The sequence below is a fragment of the Oncorhynchus mykiss genome, chromosome 11 (genome assembly GCF_013265735.2).
Source record: "Oncorhynchus mykiss isolate Arlee chromosome 11, USDA_OmykA_1.1, whole genome shotgun sequence".
Taxonomy (NCBI): Eukaryota; Metazoa; Chordata; class Actinopteri; order Salmoniformes; family Salmonidae; genus Oncorhynchus; species Oncorhynchus mykiss.
In genome coordinates this window covers 5,744,595-5,764,435 of record NC_048575.1, presented here as the reverse complement: position 1 = coordinate 5,764,435, position 19,841 = coordinate 5,744,595, and the positions used below count along the sequence as shown (strand labels likewise).

Below are 19,841 nucleotides of genomic sequence, written 5' to 3'. Positions count from 1 at the left end.
ATCGTTGTCTCTGATTGGGAACCATACTTAGGTACCCTTTTCCCCACCTGTGTTTGTGGGAGGTTAACTTTGTTTGATGGCACATGGCCTTAAGCTTCACGGTTTGTTTTGTATTGTTTATTGTTTCGTCATTTCGAATAAAAGAGAAAATGTACGCTCAACACGCTGCACCTTGGTCCAGTTCTTTTAACGGCCGTGACAGCTAGAGAGAGAGAGAGAGAGAGAGAGAGAGAGAGAGAGAGAAAGGGGGTAGAGAGGAGGGAATGAAGGAATGTTGGGCCTGGTTATAAAACTGGATGTAGAGGAAAAAGGGATAAACAGATCTGATTCTCCCTTCCTCTTCCTGGTGTAACTCTCCTTCCTCTTCCTGGTGTAACTCTCCTCCCTCTTCCTGATGTAACTCTCCTTCCTCTTCCTGATGTAACTCTCCTTCCTCTTCCTGATGTAACTCTCCTTCCTCTTCCTGATGTAACTCTCCTTCCTCTTCCTGGTGTAACTCTCCTTCCTCTTCCTGATGTAACTCTCCTTCCTCTTCCTGATGTAACTCTCCTTCCTCTTCCTGATGTAACTCTCCTTCCTCTTCCTGGTGTAACTCTCCTTCCTCTTCCTGATGTAACTCTCCTTCCTCTTCCTGATGTAACTTTCCCATTCCTCTTCCTGGTGTAACTCTCCTTCCTCTTCCTGGTGTAACTCTCCTTCCTCTTCCTGGTGTAACTCTCCTTCCTCTTCCTGATGTAACTCTCCTTCCTCTTCCTGATGTAACTCTCCTTCCTCTTCCTGATGTAACTCTCCTTCCTCTTCCTGGTGTAACTCTCCTTCCTCTTCCTGGTGTAACTATTCTTCCTTGAAACACAGCCTTGTGTCCCAAATGGCACCCTACTCCCCCACATACTGCACTACTGTTGACCAGGGCCCATAGACCACAACAGTTGTGCAATACAGTACAGTATATAGGGAATAGGGTGCACCCTACATAGAGGCTGACTGGCTGGCTGACTGTACTGGCTGACTGACTGGCTGACTGTACTGGCTGGCTGGCTGACTGTACTGGCTGACTGGACTGGTTGGCTGTCTGTACTGGCTAACTGACTGACTGTACTGGCTGACTGGCTGACTGTACTGGCTGACTGGCTGACTGTACTGGCTGACTGGCTGACTGGCTGACTGACTGACTGTACTGGCTGACTGACTGACTGGCTGACTGTACTGGCTGACTGGCTGGCTGTACTGGCTGACTGTACTGGCTGACTGGCTGACTGGCTGACTGTACTGGCTGACTGGCTGACTGGCTGACTGTACTGGCTGACTGGCTGGCTGACTGTCTGACTGACTGGCTGACTGTACTGGCTGGCTGACTGTACTGGCTGACTGGCTGACTGTACTGGCTGACTGGCTGACTGTACTGGCTGACTGGCTGACTGGCTGGCTGTACTGGCTGACTGGCTGGCTGACTGACTGACTGACTGACTGACTGGCTGACTGGCTGGCTGTACTGGCTGACTGGCTGGCTGACTGACTGACTGACTGGCTGGCTGGCTGTACTGACTGGCTGTACTGGCTGGCTGTACTGGCTGACTGACTGGCTGACTGGCTGGCTGACTGGCTGTACTGGCTGGCTGTACTGGCTGAATGACTGGCTGACTGACTGGCTGACTGTACTGGCTGGCTGACTGTACTGGCTGACTGACTGACTGACTGGCTGACTGACTGGCTGACTGGCTGACTGGCTGACTGGCTGACTGACTGACTGGCTGACTGACTGACTGACTGTACTGGCTGGCTGACTGGCTGGCTGGTAAAACTTCATCTTTTAACACTGAAAACTAGAACACATAGAAACCTTTAGAAGGGAACGCGGGACAATGTATTTATTCAAGTTTGGCCCGGAGGACTGCACTCTGAGGTATACTTGGTTTTTAAGAAAATAAAAACAGCTGTAGAACTAATGGGACTGACATTGGCGTCAGCCAACGCTCAGCGTCTTTGGTTGGGTTCACTGAGGTTTTCTCCCTGTGACAGGCTGCTCCTTCTCCACGGGCCAGTGTACCTTTCCTTGTAATACCATTAGTAGTCTTTAGAGCCTTCAAAAGCTAGAGCGAGAAAGAGAGAGAGAGAGACACATTCTCTGTTTTCAACGGCCAAGACTTTCAGAAACGATCAAAAACAAAGGAGGACCAAGGCACTCTGCATATAATGAATTAAAATGCCTTTATTTGTATGGCCCTAGGGCAGCTGGGTAGCTAGCTATGCCCCCCCCCCCCCCCCCCCCCCCACCCCGACGAAGGCCATGCAGCTGAAACGTGTTAAGAGTTTTAAAACTTTCTTTCCAATGAATATGCCATACAAATAAAGGCATTTAAATTCTTTATATGAAGTGTCTTTGTCCTCTTTTCTTTTTGATGATCAATTCACCCCTTTTTTCCAAAGAGTACCTTCTGTCTACTAAAACATTCTGTTGTGTACCTTAGTACCTTCTATCTACCAAAACATTCTGTTGTGTACCTTAGTACCTTCTGTCTACCAAAACATTCTGTTGTGTACCTTCTATCTACCAAAACATTCTGTTGTGTACCTTAGTACCTTCTGTCTACCAAAACATTCTGTTGTGTACCTTCTATCTACCAAAACATTCTGTTGTGTACCTTCTATCTACCAAAACATTCTGTTGTGTACCTTAGCAGCTCTTCCCTTCCATCTTTTGTCGACTTTTAGAAATCAGTTGAGTTTCTTTTTAGTTTTGGTTCTTTGTTTAAGAACTTCAGAATCCCATTCTGCTAACGGACATCTAGAGGTTGTATCAAATAGATATTTTCAAAAGAATGTGTTTTTCTGTCGTTTGCGCTGAACTTTGGCCCAGTTCGTGTTGTATACCTACGTTTGTAAATGAAGCTGCATAACTCCGTATAGTATGGAGCCATCCATCATGATGATTATATTATTCTCTGTAAATATGTATCTCCTTAATTCCAAGCAAGTTTGTGTATAGAGTATACATGCTTGTTATGTCACTACAGCCAGACGTCATCCATAATCAACCTAAAAACTGTACATCCGTGCATTATCTTTATTAAATAAAATGATTAGTAGATCGTTGTTGTTTTAAAAAAATCCTCAATTAAACATGAACATGGCTGTAACCTGCTCCTGTTCTCCTCTCTGTGTTGTTGTACCTACAAGCAGGAATTAACCCTGTAATGTCTCCTGTCCTCTCCTCTCTAGGATGAGTTCTACAAGCAGCTACAGGCTATCAGACAGCCGTGGCACATTCCCATTGACACAGAGAGTGACATCCTGGAACCACTTGAGCAGGACAAGAGTGAGTTGACTGTGGCTGGCCACCTACCTGCCTTACCTTATGCAGATGCTTTCTGGGAAAAAAATTCAAACCCCTTGACTTTTACCACATTTTGTTCCGTTACAGCCTTATTTTAAAATGGATTAAATACATTTTAAAAATCTCATCAATCTACACATGAAAACGGGTTTTTAGATTATTTTTTTTGCAAATGTATAAAACATTTAAAACAGCCTTATTAGTATTCAGACCCTTTGCTATGAGACTCGAAATTGAGCTCAGGTGCATCCTGTTTACATTGATCATCCTTGAGATGTTTCTACAACTTGAATGGAGTCCACCTGTGATAAATTCAAATCATTGGACGTGAATTAGAAAGGCACACACCTGTTGACAGTGCATGTCAGAGCAAAATCCAAGCCAAGAGGTCAAAGGAATTGTCCATGAGACAGGATTGTGTCGAAGCACAGATCTGGGGTAAGGGTACCAAAAAATGTCTGCAGAATTGAAGGTCCCCAAGAACACAGTGGCCTTCATCATTCTTAATTGGAAGAAGTTTGGAAACACTAAGACTCTTTCTAGAGCTGGCCGTCCAGCCAAACTGAGCAAAAGGACCTTGGTCAGGGAGGTGACCAAAAACCCAACGGTCAGTCTGTCTACCAAAACCTAATATTATAGAGTTCCTCTGTGGAGATGGGAGAACCTTCCAGAAGGACAGCCATCTCTGCAGCACTCCACCATCGAGGCCTTTATGGTAGAGTGCTCCGCTGGGTGGCGCAGTGATCTATTGCACTGCATCTCAGTGCTAAAGGCGTCACTGCAAACCCTGGTTCGATTCCAGGCTGTATCACAATCGGCCGTGATTGGGAGTCCCATAAGGCGGCGCACATCGACCCAGCGTCGTTCCGGGTTTGGCCGGTGTAGGGCCGTCATTGTAAATCAGAATTTGTTCTTAACTGACTTGCCTAGTTAAATAAAGCTTAAATCAAATGAAAAACAAACTGTGGCCAGACGGAAGACTCTCCTCAGTAAAAGGCACATGAGAGCCCCCTTGGAGTTTGTTAAAAGAGATGATCTGAATAGAAGAATGGGAGAAACTCCCTAAATACAGGTGTGCCAAGCCTGTAGCGTCATATCCAAGAAGACTCGAGGCTGTAATCGCTTCCAAAGGTGCTTCAACAAAGTACTCAGTAAAGGGTCTGATACTTATGTAAGTGTGATGTTTCAGTTTATAATTCTTAATACATTTGCAAAAAATCACTTTGTCATTGGGGTATTGTGTATTATTGATTAGGCTGTAACCATTATGGGGTATTGTGTATTATTGATTAGGCTGTAGAATTAGGCTGTAGAATTAGGCTGTAGAATTAGGCTGTAGAATTAGGCTGTAACCATTATGGGGTATTGTGTATTATTGATTAGGCTGTAGAATTAGGCTGTAACCATTATGGGGTATTGTGTATTATTGATTAGGCTGTAGAATTAGGCTGTAACCATTATGGGGTATTGTGTATTATTGATTAGGCTGTAGAATTAGGCTGTAGAATTAGGCTGTAGAATTAGGCTGTAGAATTAGGCTGTAGAATTAGGCTGTAGAATTGGGCTGTAGAATTAGGCTGTAGAATTAGGCTGTAGAAGTAGGCTGTAGAATTAGGCTGTAGAATTAGGCTGTAGAATTAGGCTGTAGAATTGGGCTGTAGAATTAGGCTGTAGAATTGGGCTGTAGAATTGGGCTGTAGAATTAGGCTGTAGAATTAGGCTGTAGAATTAGGCTGTAGAATTAGGCTGTAGAATTAGGCTGTAGAATTAGGCTGTAGAATTAGGCTGTAGAATTAGGCTGTAGAATTAGGCTGTAGAATTAGGCTGTAGAATTGGGCTGTAGAATTAGGCTGTAGAATTAGGCTGTAGAATTAGGCTGTAGAATTGGGCTGTAGAATTAGGCTGTAGAATTGGGCTGTAGAATTGGGCTGTAGAATTAGGCTGTAGAATTGGGCTGTAGAATTGGGCTGTAGAATTGGGCTGTAGAATTAGGCTGTAGAATTAGGCTGTAGAATTGGGTTGTAGAATTAGGCTGTAGAATTGGGCTGTAGAATTGGGCTGTAGAATTAGGCTGTAGAATTGGGCTGTAGAATTAGGCTGTAGAATTGGGCTGTAGAATTGGGCTGTAGAATTGGGCTGTAGAATTAGGCTGTAGAATTGGGCTGTAGAATTGGGCTGTAGAATTGGGCTGTAGAATTAGGCTGTAGAATTGGGCTGTAGAATTAGGCTGTAGAATTGGGCTGTAGAATTAGGCTGTAGAATTAGGCTGTAGAATTGGGCTGTAGAATTGGGCTGTAGAATTAGGCTGTAGAATTAGGCTGTAGAATTAGGCTGTAGAATTGGGCTGTAGAATTAGGCTGTAGAATTAGGCTGTAGAATTGGGCTGTAGAATTAGGCTGTAGAATTGGGCTGTAGAATTGGGCTGTAGAATTAGGCTGTAGAATTAGGCTGTAGAATTAGGCTGTAGAATTGGGCTGTAGAATTAGGCTGTAGAATTAGGCTGTAGAATTGGGCTGTAGAATTAGGCTGTAGAATTGGGCTGTAGAATTAGGCTGTAGAATTAGGCTGTAGAATTAGGCTGTAGAATTAGGCTGTAGAATTGGGCTGTAGAATTAGGCTGTAGAATTAGGCTGTAGAATTAGGCTGTAGAATTGGGCTGTAGAATTGGGCTGTAGAATTGGGCTGTAGAATTGGGCTGTAGAATTGGGCTGTAGAATTAGGCTGTAGAATTAGGCTGTAGAATTGGGCTGTAGAATTGGGCTGTAGAATTGGGCTGTAGAATTGGGCTGTAGAATTGGGCTGTAGAATTGGGCTGTAGATTTAGGCTGTAACCATTATGGGGTATTGTGTATTATTGGTTGGGGGGGGGAGTAATTAACACGATGTGGGGAAAAGTCCAGGCGTCTGAATACTTCCCTCCCTCTCTTTCTCTGCTCTTTCTCTATTTTTGTCTCTGTCTATTTCACTTCCCTCCCTCTCTTTCTCTGCTCTTTCTCTCTTTTTGTCTCTGTCTATTTCACTTCCCTCCCTCTCTTTCTCTGCTCTTTCTCTCTTTTTGTCTCTGTCTATTTCACTTACCTTCCTCTCTCCATCTTTATCCTATATCGGCCGGTTCTTTCTTGTTGTCTTCTCTGTCCCGTACTGACTTACAGGTGAAATCAACTTTTCTCAGCATTCTAGTGTAACACTTTCTCCAAACTATTCTCATGAAGTGTGTGGTTTTCTAGTGTCCACAATCTAACTGACTGCATTATTAATGCCATCGGGTGTACCACATCGTTTCCTTAGTTCAATTTATTAATGTCAATCCTCCCAATTCTAAGTGATTATTATACAAAGTATGACTTTCCATGGACCTAAAGATGAGATTTATGTAGCCTGTTAAAACGCAGAACAAACACTTTAGAGTTTAGGCAACGGGGTAATTTAGGGGTGGATGAGGCTGTTGACATTGTCTAAAATTACATTTCTAGGTGTCATCAGAGAGATTTATTCACGTTAAGAGCTAGTCAATGGTTTGAGGATGACATTGCTCTCTCTCTCTCTCTCTCTCTCTCTCCCCCCCTACCCTTTGAACATGACATTATTGGATCAGTAGTGGGTCCCAAATAGCACCCTGTTCCCTATCCAATGCACTACTCAGGACCAGGGCACTATGGGACGCAGCCTCTGTTCTAGTGTACCCCTCACAGGTAGTGCACTATGTGGGGAATAGGGTGCCACTATGTAGGGAATAGGGTGCCACTATGTGGGGAATAGGGTGCCAGTAGTGCACTATGTGGGGAAAAGGGTGCCATTTGGGCCGTACAATTCATCTTTAAACATGACATCATTAGATCATACCTCCCTTGATATTCAGCTCTATAAACCAGATTAATGTAGTAATATTAGTAATAATAATATGATATGTAATAATGTACTAATTTAATGATATGTATTACTATTCATATGTAATATTGTAATAATATCTAATAATATACTAATATCTAATAATATATTTTATTATGTAATGTAATATGTAATAATATATTTGAATATAATAGTATAGTAATGTGTAATTACTTAGTAATACTATATTAACATGTGATAATATAATACTATATTAATATGTAATATATTTAAATGTAATAATATCAATATGTAATCATGTATATATATATATATATACATATATAATAATGTATTAACATGATAACATAGTAATATGTAATAATATAGTAATATATTTTGTAATAAGGTCATACTATATTAATATCTAATAATATGGTAATATGTAATAGCATATTATTATGTGATGATATATTAATATATTAATAATATAATAATATTATAATCATATGTAATCATATCTAATAATATATTCATATGAAATAATATAGTAATGTATCAATATGTGATAATATAATTATAATATATGACTATGTAATAATATACTAATATGTAATATTATAATGGTATGTAATAATATACTAATATGTAATATTATAATGGTATGTAATAATATACTAATATGTAATATTATAATGGTATGTAATAATATACTAATATGTAATATTATAATGGTATGTAATAATATACTAATATGTAATATTATAATGGTATGTAATAATATACTAATATGTAATATTATAATGGTATGTAATAATATACTAATATGTAATATTATAATGGTATGTAATAATATACTAATATGTAATATTATAATGGTATGTAATAATATACTAATATGTAATATTATAATGGTATGTAATAATATACTAATATGTAATATTATAATGGTATGTAATAATATACTAATATGTAATATTATAATGGTATGTAATAATATACTAATATGTAATATTATAATGGTATGTAATAATATACTAATATGTAATATTATAATGGTATGTAATAATATACTAATATGTAATATTATAATGGTATGTAATAATATACTAATATGTAATATTATAATGGTATGTAATAATATACTAATATGTAATATTATAATGGTATGTAATAATATACTAATATGTAATATTATAATGGTATGTAATAATATACTAATATGTAATATTATAATGGTATGTAATAATATACTAATATGTAATATTATAATGGTATGTAATAATATACTAATATGTAATATTATAATGGTATGTAATAATATACTAATATGTAATATTATAATGGTATGTAATAATATACTAATATGTAATATTATAATGGTATGTAATAATATACTAATATGTAATATTATAATGGTATGTAATAATATACTAATATGTAATAGTATAATGGTATGTAATAATATACTAATATGTAATATTATAATGGTATGTAATAATATACTAATATGTAATATTATAATGGTATGTAATAATATACTAATATGTAATATTATAATGGTATGTAATAATATACTAATATGTAATATTATAATGGTATGTAATAATATACTAATATGTAATATTATAATGGTATGTAATAATATACTAATACGTAATACTATATGAATATCTAAAAATATATTGGAATCTAATACTATAGTAATATGTAATAATTTAATAATATATTAATATGTAATAATATACTAATATGTAATATTATAATGGTATATAATAATATACTAATTTGTAATATTATAATGATATACTAATATGTAATACTATATGAATATCTAAAAATATATTTGAATCTAATACTATAGTAATATGTAATAATTTAATAATATATTTAATAATATATTAATATGTAATAATGATAATATGTGAATATGTGATAATATAATACTATATTAATGTAACAAGGTAATAATATATTAATATAATATATTAATATATCATGACCGTCTGATCATTTATCACTCCAGTGTTAATCTGCTAAATTGTAATTATTCGCCTACCTCCTCATGCCTTTTGCACACAATGTATATAGACTCTCTTTTTTTCTACTGTGTTATTGACTTGTTAATTGTTTACTCCATGTGTAACTCTGTTGTTGTTGTCTGTTCACACTGCTATGCTTTATCTTGGCCAGGTTGCAGTTATAAATGAGAACTTGTTCTCAACTAGCCTACCTGGTTAAATAAAGGTAAAATAAAAAAATATATATACTAATGTAATAATATATTATGATGTGAAAATATAGTCATATATTAATAATATAATAATATAATATTAATATGTAATCATATATCAATATTTAGTCATATATTAATATCTAATAATATAATTTAGTAATATGTAAAATATAATACTATATACAGTGCCTTGCGAAAGTATTCGGCCCCCTTGAACTTTGCGACCAGTGTTCTTATGCCCATCTTAATATTTTCTTTGTTTTTGGCCAGTCTGATACATGGATTTTTCTTTGCAACTCTGCCAAGAAGGCCAGCATCCCAGAGTCGCCTCTTCACTGTTGACGTTGAGACTCAGACTGCAGTTTACTTCAGTCAGACTGGTGTTTTGTGGGTAGTATTTAAAACTTCTTAGGGCTAGGCGCTAGCTAGCGGGACACCTGTCGACAACTTCCGGTGAAATTGGAGGTCAAGCAATTCAAATAAATAATCATAAAATATTATGGATATTAAACATTTAGGTACATACACGTGTCTTATATTGGTTAAAAGCTTAAATTATTTTGAATCTAACTGCACTGTCCGATTTACAATAGGCTTTACAGCGAAAGCATACCATGCGACTGTTTGAGGACGGCGCCCCACATCAACATATTTTCCCACCGGGACACAGGCTTCATAAAATCACAAATAGTGATGAAATATTTACTTACTTTTTGAAAATCTTCCTTTGATTTGTCATCCAAAGGGTCCCAGCTACAACATGTAGTGTCGTTTTGTTAGATAAAATCCTTCTTTTATATCCCAAAAAGTCTGTTTAGTTGGCGCCATCAATTTGAGTAATCCACTCGTTCAACATGCAGAGAAAGGAATCCAAAAAGCTACTGTTAAACTTTGTTAAAACAAGTCTAAATATGTTTCTATATAATCCTCAGGTAGCCTACAATGTAATTCAACTATAATATTTCATATGAAAGAAGTATGTATAGGAAAACGATATCATCAGATGCACGTCCTCTTCGTCACACGCGCACAGACTGATTTCTAACTCTTGAGTCCCAGTACTAAAACTCATAATTCTTCCTCGTTCTGGAAGAAACAAGCCTGAAAACTTGAACAAAGACTGTTGACGTGTGTGGAAGCCATAGGAATGTTCAATCTGGGTGCTGGATTTGGATATGCCCATATACTTTCCATTGTAAGAGCATGGGCTCTCCAAAATAACTAACAATCTGGTTGATTTTTCTTTGGATTTTCTCCTACCACATCTATTGTGTTATAGTCTCATACATTTCTACAAAATGGTACCAATTATATGCATATCATGGCTTCTGGGCCTGAGTAACAGGCAGTTTACTTCAGTCAGGCAGGCAGGAAGTGGAGAAAAATAGAACCTAGCCTAAAGAAGACTTGAAGCTGCCAGTTGAGGACTTGTGAGTCGTCTGTTTCTCAAACTAGACACTAATGTACTTGTCCTCTTGCTCAGTTGTGCACCGGGGCCTCCCACTCCTCTTTCTATTCTGGTAAGAGCCATTTTGTACTGACCTGTGAAGGGAAAAGTACACAGCGTTGTACGAGACCTTCAGTTTCATGGCAATTTCTCGCATGGAATAGCCTTCATTTCTTGGAACAAGATTTGAATGACGAGTTTCAGGAGAATGTTCTTTGTTTCTACGCCATTTTGAGCCTGTAATCAAACCCACAAATGCTGATGCTCCAGATGCTCAACTAGTCTAAAGAAGGCCAATTTTATTGCTTCTTTAATCAACACAATAGTTTTCAGCTGTGCTAACATAATTGCAAAAGGGTTTTCTAATGACCAATTAGCTTTTTAAAATGATAAACTTGGATTAGCTAACACAACACAACGTACCATTGGAACACAGGAGTGATGGTTGCTGATAATGGGCCTCTGTACGCCTATGTAGATATTCCGTAAAAAATCTTCAATTTCCAGCTATAATAGTGATGTACAACAATATCAATGTCTACAATGTATTTCTGATCAATTTTATGTTATTTTAATGGACAAAAAAATGTGCTTTTCTTTCAAAATCAAGGACATTTATAAGTGACCCCAAACCTTTGAGCGGTAGTGTATATTGAATAGGGTGAAATTTGGAATTCCAAGTCGAATCAAACATTCCACACACAAAATGGCTGTTATCTAATGTAAATGTAAATGACAGGTCTCTCTGGAGGAAGTAGGCTTGTTTTGCCAAGAGAATGTATCTGATGAAATGAGGCAATTTAAACTCAGCAAAAAAAAGAAATGTCCACTCACTGTCAACTGCGTTTATTGTTAACAAACTTAACATGTGTAAATATTTGTATGAACATAACAAGAAGTACTGCAGTGCATCTTCTCCTCGTGGACTGCACCAGATTTGCCAGTTCTTGCTGTGAGGTGTTACCCCACTCTTCCACCTGAAAGTTCCCAGACATTTCTCAGGGGAATGGCCCTGGCCCTCACCCTCCGATCCAACAGGTCCCAGATGTGCTCAATGGGATTGAGATCAGCGCTCTTCGATGGCCATGGCAAAACACGGACATTCCTGTCTTGCAGGAAATCACACACAGAATGAGTAGTATGGCTGGTGGCATTGTCATGCTGGAGGGCCATGTCAGAATGAGCCAGCAGGAAGGGTACCACATGAGGGAGGAGGATGTCTTCCCTGTAACACACAGCATTGAGATTGCCTGCAATGACAACAAGCTCAGTCAGATGATGTCGTGACACACCGTCCCAGACCATGAATGACCCTCCACCTCCAAATCGATCCCACTCCAGAGTACAGGCCTCGGTGTAACGCTCATTCCTTTGACGATAAACGCAAATCCAACTATCACCTCTGGTGAGACAAAACCGTGACTCGTCAGTGAAAAGCACGTTGTTGCCGGTGATGTCTGGTGAGGACCTGCCTTACAACAGGCCTACATGCCCTCAGTCCAGCCTCTCTCAGTCTATTGCAGACAGTCTGAGCACTGATGGAGGTATTGTGCTTTCCTGGTGTAACTCAGGCAATTGTTGTTGCCATCCTGTACCTGTCCCGCAGGTGTGATGTTCAGATGTACCGATCCTGTGCAGGTGTTGTTACACGTGGTCTGCCACTGCGAGGACGATCAGCTGTCTGTCCTGTCTCCCTGTAGCGCTGTCTTAGGCGTCTCACAGTCCGGACATTGTACTTTATTGCCCTGGCCACATGCCTCATTGCAGCATGCCTAAGGCTCGTTCACTCAGATGAGCAGGGACCCTGGGCATCTTTCTTTTGGTGTTTTTCAGAGTCAGTAGAAAGGCCTCTTTAGTGTCCTAAGTTTTCATAACTGTGACCTTAATTGCCTACCGTCTGCAAGCTGTTAGTGTCTTAACGACCATTGATTGAACAAGTATGGGAAACAGTGTTTAATTTATGAAACTCTACTGCATGAATTAAGAGTTTAGTGTACTGTGTGTATACACTTGCCAATAGAGTTATCTTGTTTGAGGTTATGTTTGGTCTTAGTTAGAATACCCCTGAATTCACTACACAATGTTGTCACAGTGGAGATGGGATGGGTCTAAATGAACATTTCTCACCTTTTCCACGGGTTTCGTAATGGAGAAATGCATACATTATAAATTACGTTGTAGACTAATGTGTTATTGTCTGTTCTGATCCATTCACAGGTGGGGTACGGGATGCCAATAAAAGATCAGTGTTCTCAGGTAAAAATTTTACATGCATTTTTCAAGTGTACCTGTCTGACCCAATCAACCAGTCATAATCAACCAGCATCTCACTCATCTCCTTGTCAATATACCTTTTGAAAACTGTAACACATTCACATTTTATTCATAAAGCAGAACATATTTGTCCGCTCAGAATCACACCAACGTGGTCTACCTTATACATTACCAGGTAGTAGTCCTGGATATGATATACTGCATAGATTATATTGTATGGATTATATTGTATGGATTATATTGTATGGATTATATTGTATGGGTTATATTGTATGGATTATATTGCATGGATTATATTGTATGGATTATGTTGCATGGATTATATTGCATGCATTATATTGAATGGATTATATTGTATGGATTATATTGCATAGATTATATTGTATGGATTATATTGTATGGATTATATTGCATAGATTATATTGTATGGATTATATTGCATAGATTATATTGTATGGATTAGATTGTATGGATTATATTGCATAGATTATATTGTATGGATTATATTGTATAGATTATATTGCATAGATTATATTGTATGGATTATATTGTATGGAGTATATTGTATGGATTATATTGTATGGATTATATTGCATAGATTATATTGTATGGATTATATTGTATGGATTATATTTCATAGATTATATTGTATGGATTATATTGTATGGATTATATTATGATAACATGATTATGTGGATCAAAAAGCCATCCAATAAGAATCAACCAACCTAGAGCTGGTATATATCCATTTTTAAAACAATAACATATTTTCTACTTAACTCTTTAAAGTGTAACAGAATTTACGCTCAAAAGCATAACAACCTAGTCTTGCAATGGCGTTACTAACAGGTAACAGCAGCAATGGATTAAATATATTATTTAGAGGTGTTGGTTTTGGGGGTGACCAGAGAGATATACCTGCTGGAGCACGTGCTACAGGTGGGTGATGCTATGGTGACCAGCGAACTGAGATAAGGGGGGAATTTACCTAGCAGGGTCTTGTAGATGACCTGGAGCCAGTGGGTTTGGTGACAAGTATGAAGCAAGGGCCAGCCAACGAGAGCGTGCAGGTCGCAGTGGTGGGTAGTATATGGGGCTTTGGTGACAAAACAGATGGCACTGTGATAGACTGCATCCAATTTATTGAGTAGAGTATAGGAGGTTATTTTGTAAAGGACATCGCCGAAGTCAAGGATTGGGAGGGTAGTCAGTTTTACGAGGGTATGTTTGGCAGCATGAGTGAAGAATGCTTTGTTGCGAAATAGGAAGCCAATTCTAGATTTAACTTTGGATTGGAGATGTTTGATGTGAGTCTGGAAGGAGAGTTAACAGTCTAACCAGACACCTAGGTATTTGTATTTGTCCACATATTCTAAGTCAGAACCGTCCAGAGTAGTGATGTTGGACAGGCGGGCAGGTGCAGGCAGCGATCGGTAGAAGAGCATGTATTTAGTTTTACTTGTATTTAAGAGCAATTGGAGGCCACGGAAGGAGAGTTGTAGGCCCTCTGATTTGACATACTGAACTCTATCAGAGAAGTAGTGAGCCAGGCTAGGCAATCATTTGAGAAACCAAGGCTGTCAAGTCTGGGGATGAGGATCTGGTGATTGACAGAGTCGAAAGCCTTGGCCAGGTCAATGAATACGGCTCCTCAGTATTGTTTCTTATCGACGTTAAGATATTGTTTTTGGACGTTGAGCGTGGCTGAAGTGCACCCATGACCAGCTCTGAAACCAGATTGCATAGCGGAGAAGGTATGGTGGGATTTGAAATGGTATGTAATCTGTTTGTTGACTTGGCTTTCGAAGACCTTAGAAAGGCAGGGTAGGATAGATATAGGTCTGTAGCAGTTTGGGTGTCCCCCCCTTTGAAAAGGGTTGGATGACCGCAGCTGCTTTCCAATCTTTGGGAATCTCAGACGACACGAAAGAGAGGTTGAACAGGCTAGTAATAGGGGTTGCAGATCATTTTAGAAAGAAAGGGTCCAGATTGTCTAGCCCAGCTGATTTGTAGGGGTCCAGATTTTGCAGCTCTTTCAGAACATCAGCTGACTGGATTTGGGAGAAGGAGCAATGGGGAAGGCTTGGGCGAGTTGCTGTGAGGGGTGCAGTGCTGTTGACCGGGGTAGAGGTAGCCAGGTGGAAAGCATGGCAAGCCATAGAAAGATGCTTCTTGAAATTCTCAATTATAGTGGATCTATCGGTGGTGACAGTGTTTCCTATCTTCAGTGCAGTGGGCAGCTGGGAGGAGGTGTTCTTATTCTCCATGGACTTTACAGTGTCTCAGAACCTTTTTGAGTTTGTGTTGCAGGAAGCAAATTTCTGCTTGAAAAAGCTAGCCTTTGCTTTTCTAACTGCCTGTGTATATTGGTTTCTAGCTTCCCTGAAAAGTTGCATATCACGGGGGCTGTTCGATGCTAATGAAGAACACCATAGGATGTTTTTGTGTTGGTTAAGGGCAGTCAGGTCTAGAGAGATCCAAGGGCTATATCTGTTCCTGTTTCTACATTTCTTGAATGGGGCATGTTTATTTAAGATGGTGAGGAAGGCATTTAAAAAAAATAACCAGGCATCCTCTACTGACGGGATGAGATCAATATCCTTCCAGGATACCCCGGCCAAGTCGATTAGAAAGGCCTGCTCGCTGAAGTGTTTCAGGGAGCGTTTGACAGTGATCATTTGACCGCTGACCCATTACGGATGCAGGCAATGAGGCAGTGATTGCTGAGATCTTGGTTGAAAACAGCAGAAGGCAAGTTGGTTAGGATGATATCTATGAGGGTGCCCGTGTTTATGGATTTGGGGTGGTACTTGGTAGGTTCATTGATAATTTGTGTGAGATTGAGGGCATCGAGATTAGATTGTAGGATGGCTGGGGTGTTAAGCATGTTCCAGTTTAGGTCGCGTAGTAGCATGAGCTCTGAAGATAGATGGTGTGCAATCAGTTCACATATGGTGTCCAGAGCACAGCTGGGGGCAGAGGGTGGTCTATAGCAGGCAGCAACGGTGAGAGATTTGTTTTTAGAGAGGTGGATTTTTTAAATTAAAAGTTCAAATTGTTTGGGTACAGACCTGGATAGTAGGACAGAACTATGCAGGCTATCTTTGCAGTAGATTGCAACACGACCCCCTTTGGCCGTTCTATCTTGTCTGAAAATGTTGTAGTTAGGGATGGAGATTTCAGAATTTTTGGTGGTCTTCCTAAGCCAGGATTCAGACGTGGCTAGAACATCCGGTTTGGCAGAGTGTGCTAAAGCAGTGAATGAAACAAACTTAGGGAGGAGGCTTCTAATGTTAACATGCATGAAACCAAGGCTATTACGGTTACAGAAGTCATCAAAAGAGAGCGCCTGGGGAATGGGAGTGGAGCTAGGCACTGCAGGGCCTGGATTCACCTCTACATTGCCAGAGGAACAGAGGAGGAGTAGAATAAGGGTACGGCTAAACGCTATGAGAATTGGTTGTCTAGAACGTCCAGAACAGAGAGTAAAAGGAGGTTTCTGGGGGCAATAAAATAGCTTCAAGGCATAATGTACAGACAAAGGTATGGTAGGATGTGAATACAGTGGAGATTTTCTCTAGAAACATCATTGAAACCAGGTGATGTCAACGCATGTGTGGAAGGTGGAACTGAAAGGTTCCAAAATATGTGGAAAGACTTGAAGATTGCTGTTCACGGCTGCTTCCCATCTAACTTAACAGACCTGAGAAAATCGGCAAGGAAGAATGAGAGAAAATCCGCAAATTCAGATGGGCAAAACTGATAGACGTTTTGACACAAAGCTCTAATCACAGCCAAAGAGACTTTGTATTGACTCAGTGATGTGAATACATCAGTAAATTAGATATTTATGTATTTAATGATCAATACATTTGCATAAACAAATCTAAAAACAGGTTTTCACTTTGTCATTATGGGGTAATGTGTGTAGATGGGTGAGAAAAAAATAATATTTAATCCATTTTAAATTCAGGCTGTAACACAAAATGTGGAATAAGTCAAGGGGTATGAATACTTTCTGAAGGCACTGTATAGTGCACTACTTTTGACCGTATAGGCAATAGGGTGCCAATTGGGACGCGGCCAGAGAGTGTCTGATTGGTTAGCTGAGGTTGTCTGCAGTTCTGCCTTATTATGGCGCTAGCTTGTCAACAAGTTCTGCCCACAGTTCCAGTTCCGAGAGAGAGAGAGAGAGAGAGAGAGAGAGAGAGAGAGAGAGAGAGAGAGAGAGAGAGAGAGAGAGAGAGAGAGAGAGAGAGAGAGAGAGAGAGAGAGAGAGAGAGAGAGAGAGAGAGAGAGAGAGAGAGAGAGAGAGAGAGAGAGAGAGAGAGAGAGAGAGAGAGAGAGAGAGAGAGAGAGAGAGAGAGAGAGAGAGAGAGAGAGAGAGAGAGAGAGAGAGAGAGAGAGAGAGAGAGAGAGAGAGAGAGAGAGACAAAGCGCTCTCTCTCTATCTGAGATGCCATGACCTAACACTGCAATGGTAACCATGACAAACCACCAACAATCCAATGCTGTAACCATTACACTCGACCCAAACCCCCAATGCTGGGTGCTGATGTCACGGTTCCCCTATCACTCATCTCCCAGAATTTATAGCTTGAAATATCGCCCTCTGGATTTACCCCTCTCTCTCGGTCCAAACTCAACCAATCAACCAGGATTCATTCTCATTTTTCCCCTCATTTTTATGTTTGACATGTTCAAATATTAAAGTCTGTTTTATTGTAATGGCTCACTCAGGCTATTATTCCTTATTAGCGGTTGTTGAATTGCTTGCATCTGAATCTTGGTTTCTAAGGAGACTGATTTAGTGTTTTCATCTGTGTGTGTGTGTGTGTTTTACAGGCCTATAGAGATGAAAACCAGAGAAAGATTCATTGATCCAATCAAATAATTATGCAAAACCACTGGGCATTTTCAATATTGTGTACATTACCATTCTTTTATATATATAAAAAAAGATTGTATACTTTTTCCACAGAAGTTGATATTTCTTAGACTATCTAGCCCTTAGAAAGATGTTTGAACTATTGTGGGTAAATATGAGGACTTTAGAGTATGAAGTAACACAAAATATTAACTGTTTGGGCTTTTTTTTAGCTTTCTTACCTCGTTTAGCGATCTGAAAGAAAGAAAAAAAAAGCATTTTGTGGTTGCCAAACCTTTTTTCTTGAAGCTAGATACAGTATATATCGAACACTTGTTCTCCCCACTGTATATATTTTTTGTGATGGTAGCATATGTACTGTATATAATGCAATCTCTGTTATTCAAGTTATTAAAGTGTGTGTTTAAAGGGGCTTTCAAAGGAATACAATAACGGAGCAAAAAAAATCCACTTTGATTGGAAGATTATTTTACACATGGTTTTAGAGTTCTGTAGCTTTCAGGGGACTTGAATACCCAGTGGGTGGGCCCATGCCCACCATTGGCTGGCGCCCCTGCCCAGTCATGTAAAAATCCATAGATTGGGGCCTAATGCATTTATTTCAATGGACTGATTTCCTTATATGAAATGTAACTCAGTAAAATCGTTGAAATTGTTGCTTGTTGCGTTTTATATTTTTGTTTCAGTATATTTGACTTTTGTAACACTGATGACTGACAGGAAAATACTTACAAGCCTGATGTAAAAACTTTAAATGTATATCAAAAAACGGTTTATTTTTTATGCATTGACTGAACCATTAAAAATAAACCTCGAAATGATTGATTCCATGATTTTACATAATTAAAGGCTATCGTAACACTTCAATTATTTATTCAGACAGGCCTGGGTTCAAATACTATTGTAAAATCATTAAAACAAATATTTTAGCTGCGTTTGATTGTACTTCTCTGTTGCATTGGAATCGATAGAACAGTCCAGACTTCACCAGACAGGCGTGTGGAAGTTTGTCTGGGCGTGTGGAAGTTTGTCTGGGCGTGTGGAAGTTTGTCTGGGCGTGTGGAAGTTTGTATGGGCGTGTGGAAGTTTGTCTGGGCGTGTGGAAGTTTGTCTGGGCGTGTGGAAGTTTGTCTGGGCGTGTGGAAGTTTGTCTGGGCGTGTGGAAGTTTGTCTGGGCGTGTGGAAGTTTGTCTGGGCGTGTGGAAGTTCGTCTGGACGTGTGGAAGTTTGTCTGGGCGTGTGGAAGTTTGTCTGGGCGTGTGGAAGTTTGTCTGGGCGTGTGGAAGTTTGTCTGGGCGTGTGGAAGTTTGTCTGGGCGTGTGGAAGTTTGTCTGGGCGTGTGGAAGTTTGTCTGGACGTGTGGAAGTTTGTCTGGGCGTGTGGAAGTTTGTCTGGGCGTGTGGAAGTTTGTCTGGGCGTGTGGAAGTTTGTCTGGGCGTGTGGAAGTTTGTCTGGGCGTGTGGAAGTTTGTCTGGACGTGTGGAAGTTTGTCTGGGCGCGTGGAAACTGTGGCTGTCTGAGAGTGGAGATGTCACTGTCAGATTCACACACCCAGGGACACACCCAGACACACACACACATGCCCAGACACACCCAGACACACACCCAGACACACACACACACACACAGACACACACACACACACCCAGACACACACCCAGACACACACACACACACCCAGACACACCCAGACACACACACACACACCCAGACACACCCAGACACAGACACACCCAGACACACACACACGCCCAGACACACCCAGACACACACAGATACACACCCAGACACACACCCTGACACACACCCAGACACACACACACACACACACACC

General features: G+C 39.6%; 1 protein-coding gene across 3 annotated transcripts in view; it reads left to right on the top strand.

The window, feature by feature from the left end:
* The window catches only part of LOC110536541 (uncharacterized protein C8orf34 homolog), a 166,613-nt gene extending 147,671 nt beyond the window's left edge, over positions 1 to 18,942 (top strand). For 2 of the 3 annotated variants that reach the window (XM_036934703.1, XM_036934704.1), the window contains exons 13-14: positions 3,220 to 3,316; positions 13,063 to 13,275. In XM_036934703.1, the coding sequence (XP_036790598.1) occupies positions 3,220 to 3,316; positions 13,063 to 13,160 (195 nt within the window). In that variant the 3' untranslated portion in view covers positions 13,161 to 13,275. Of the gene's footprint in view, positions 1 to 3,219; positions 3,317 to 13,062; positions 13,276 to 17,964 lie in introns of those variants that run through there. The other variant, XM_036934705.1, reaches the window with a different exon arrangement.
* Positions 18,943 to 19,841: the final 899 nt, after the last annotated feature.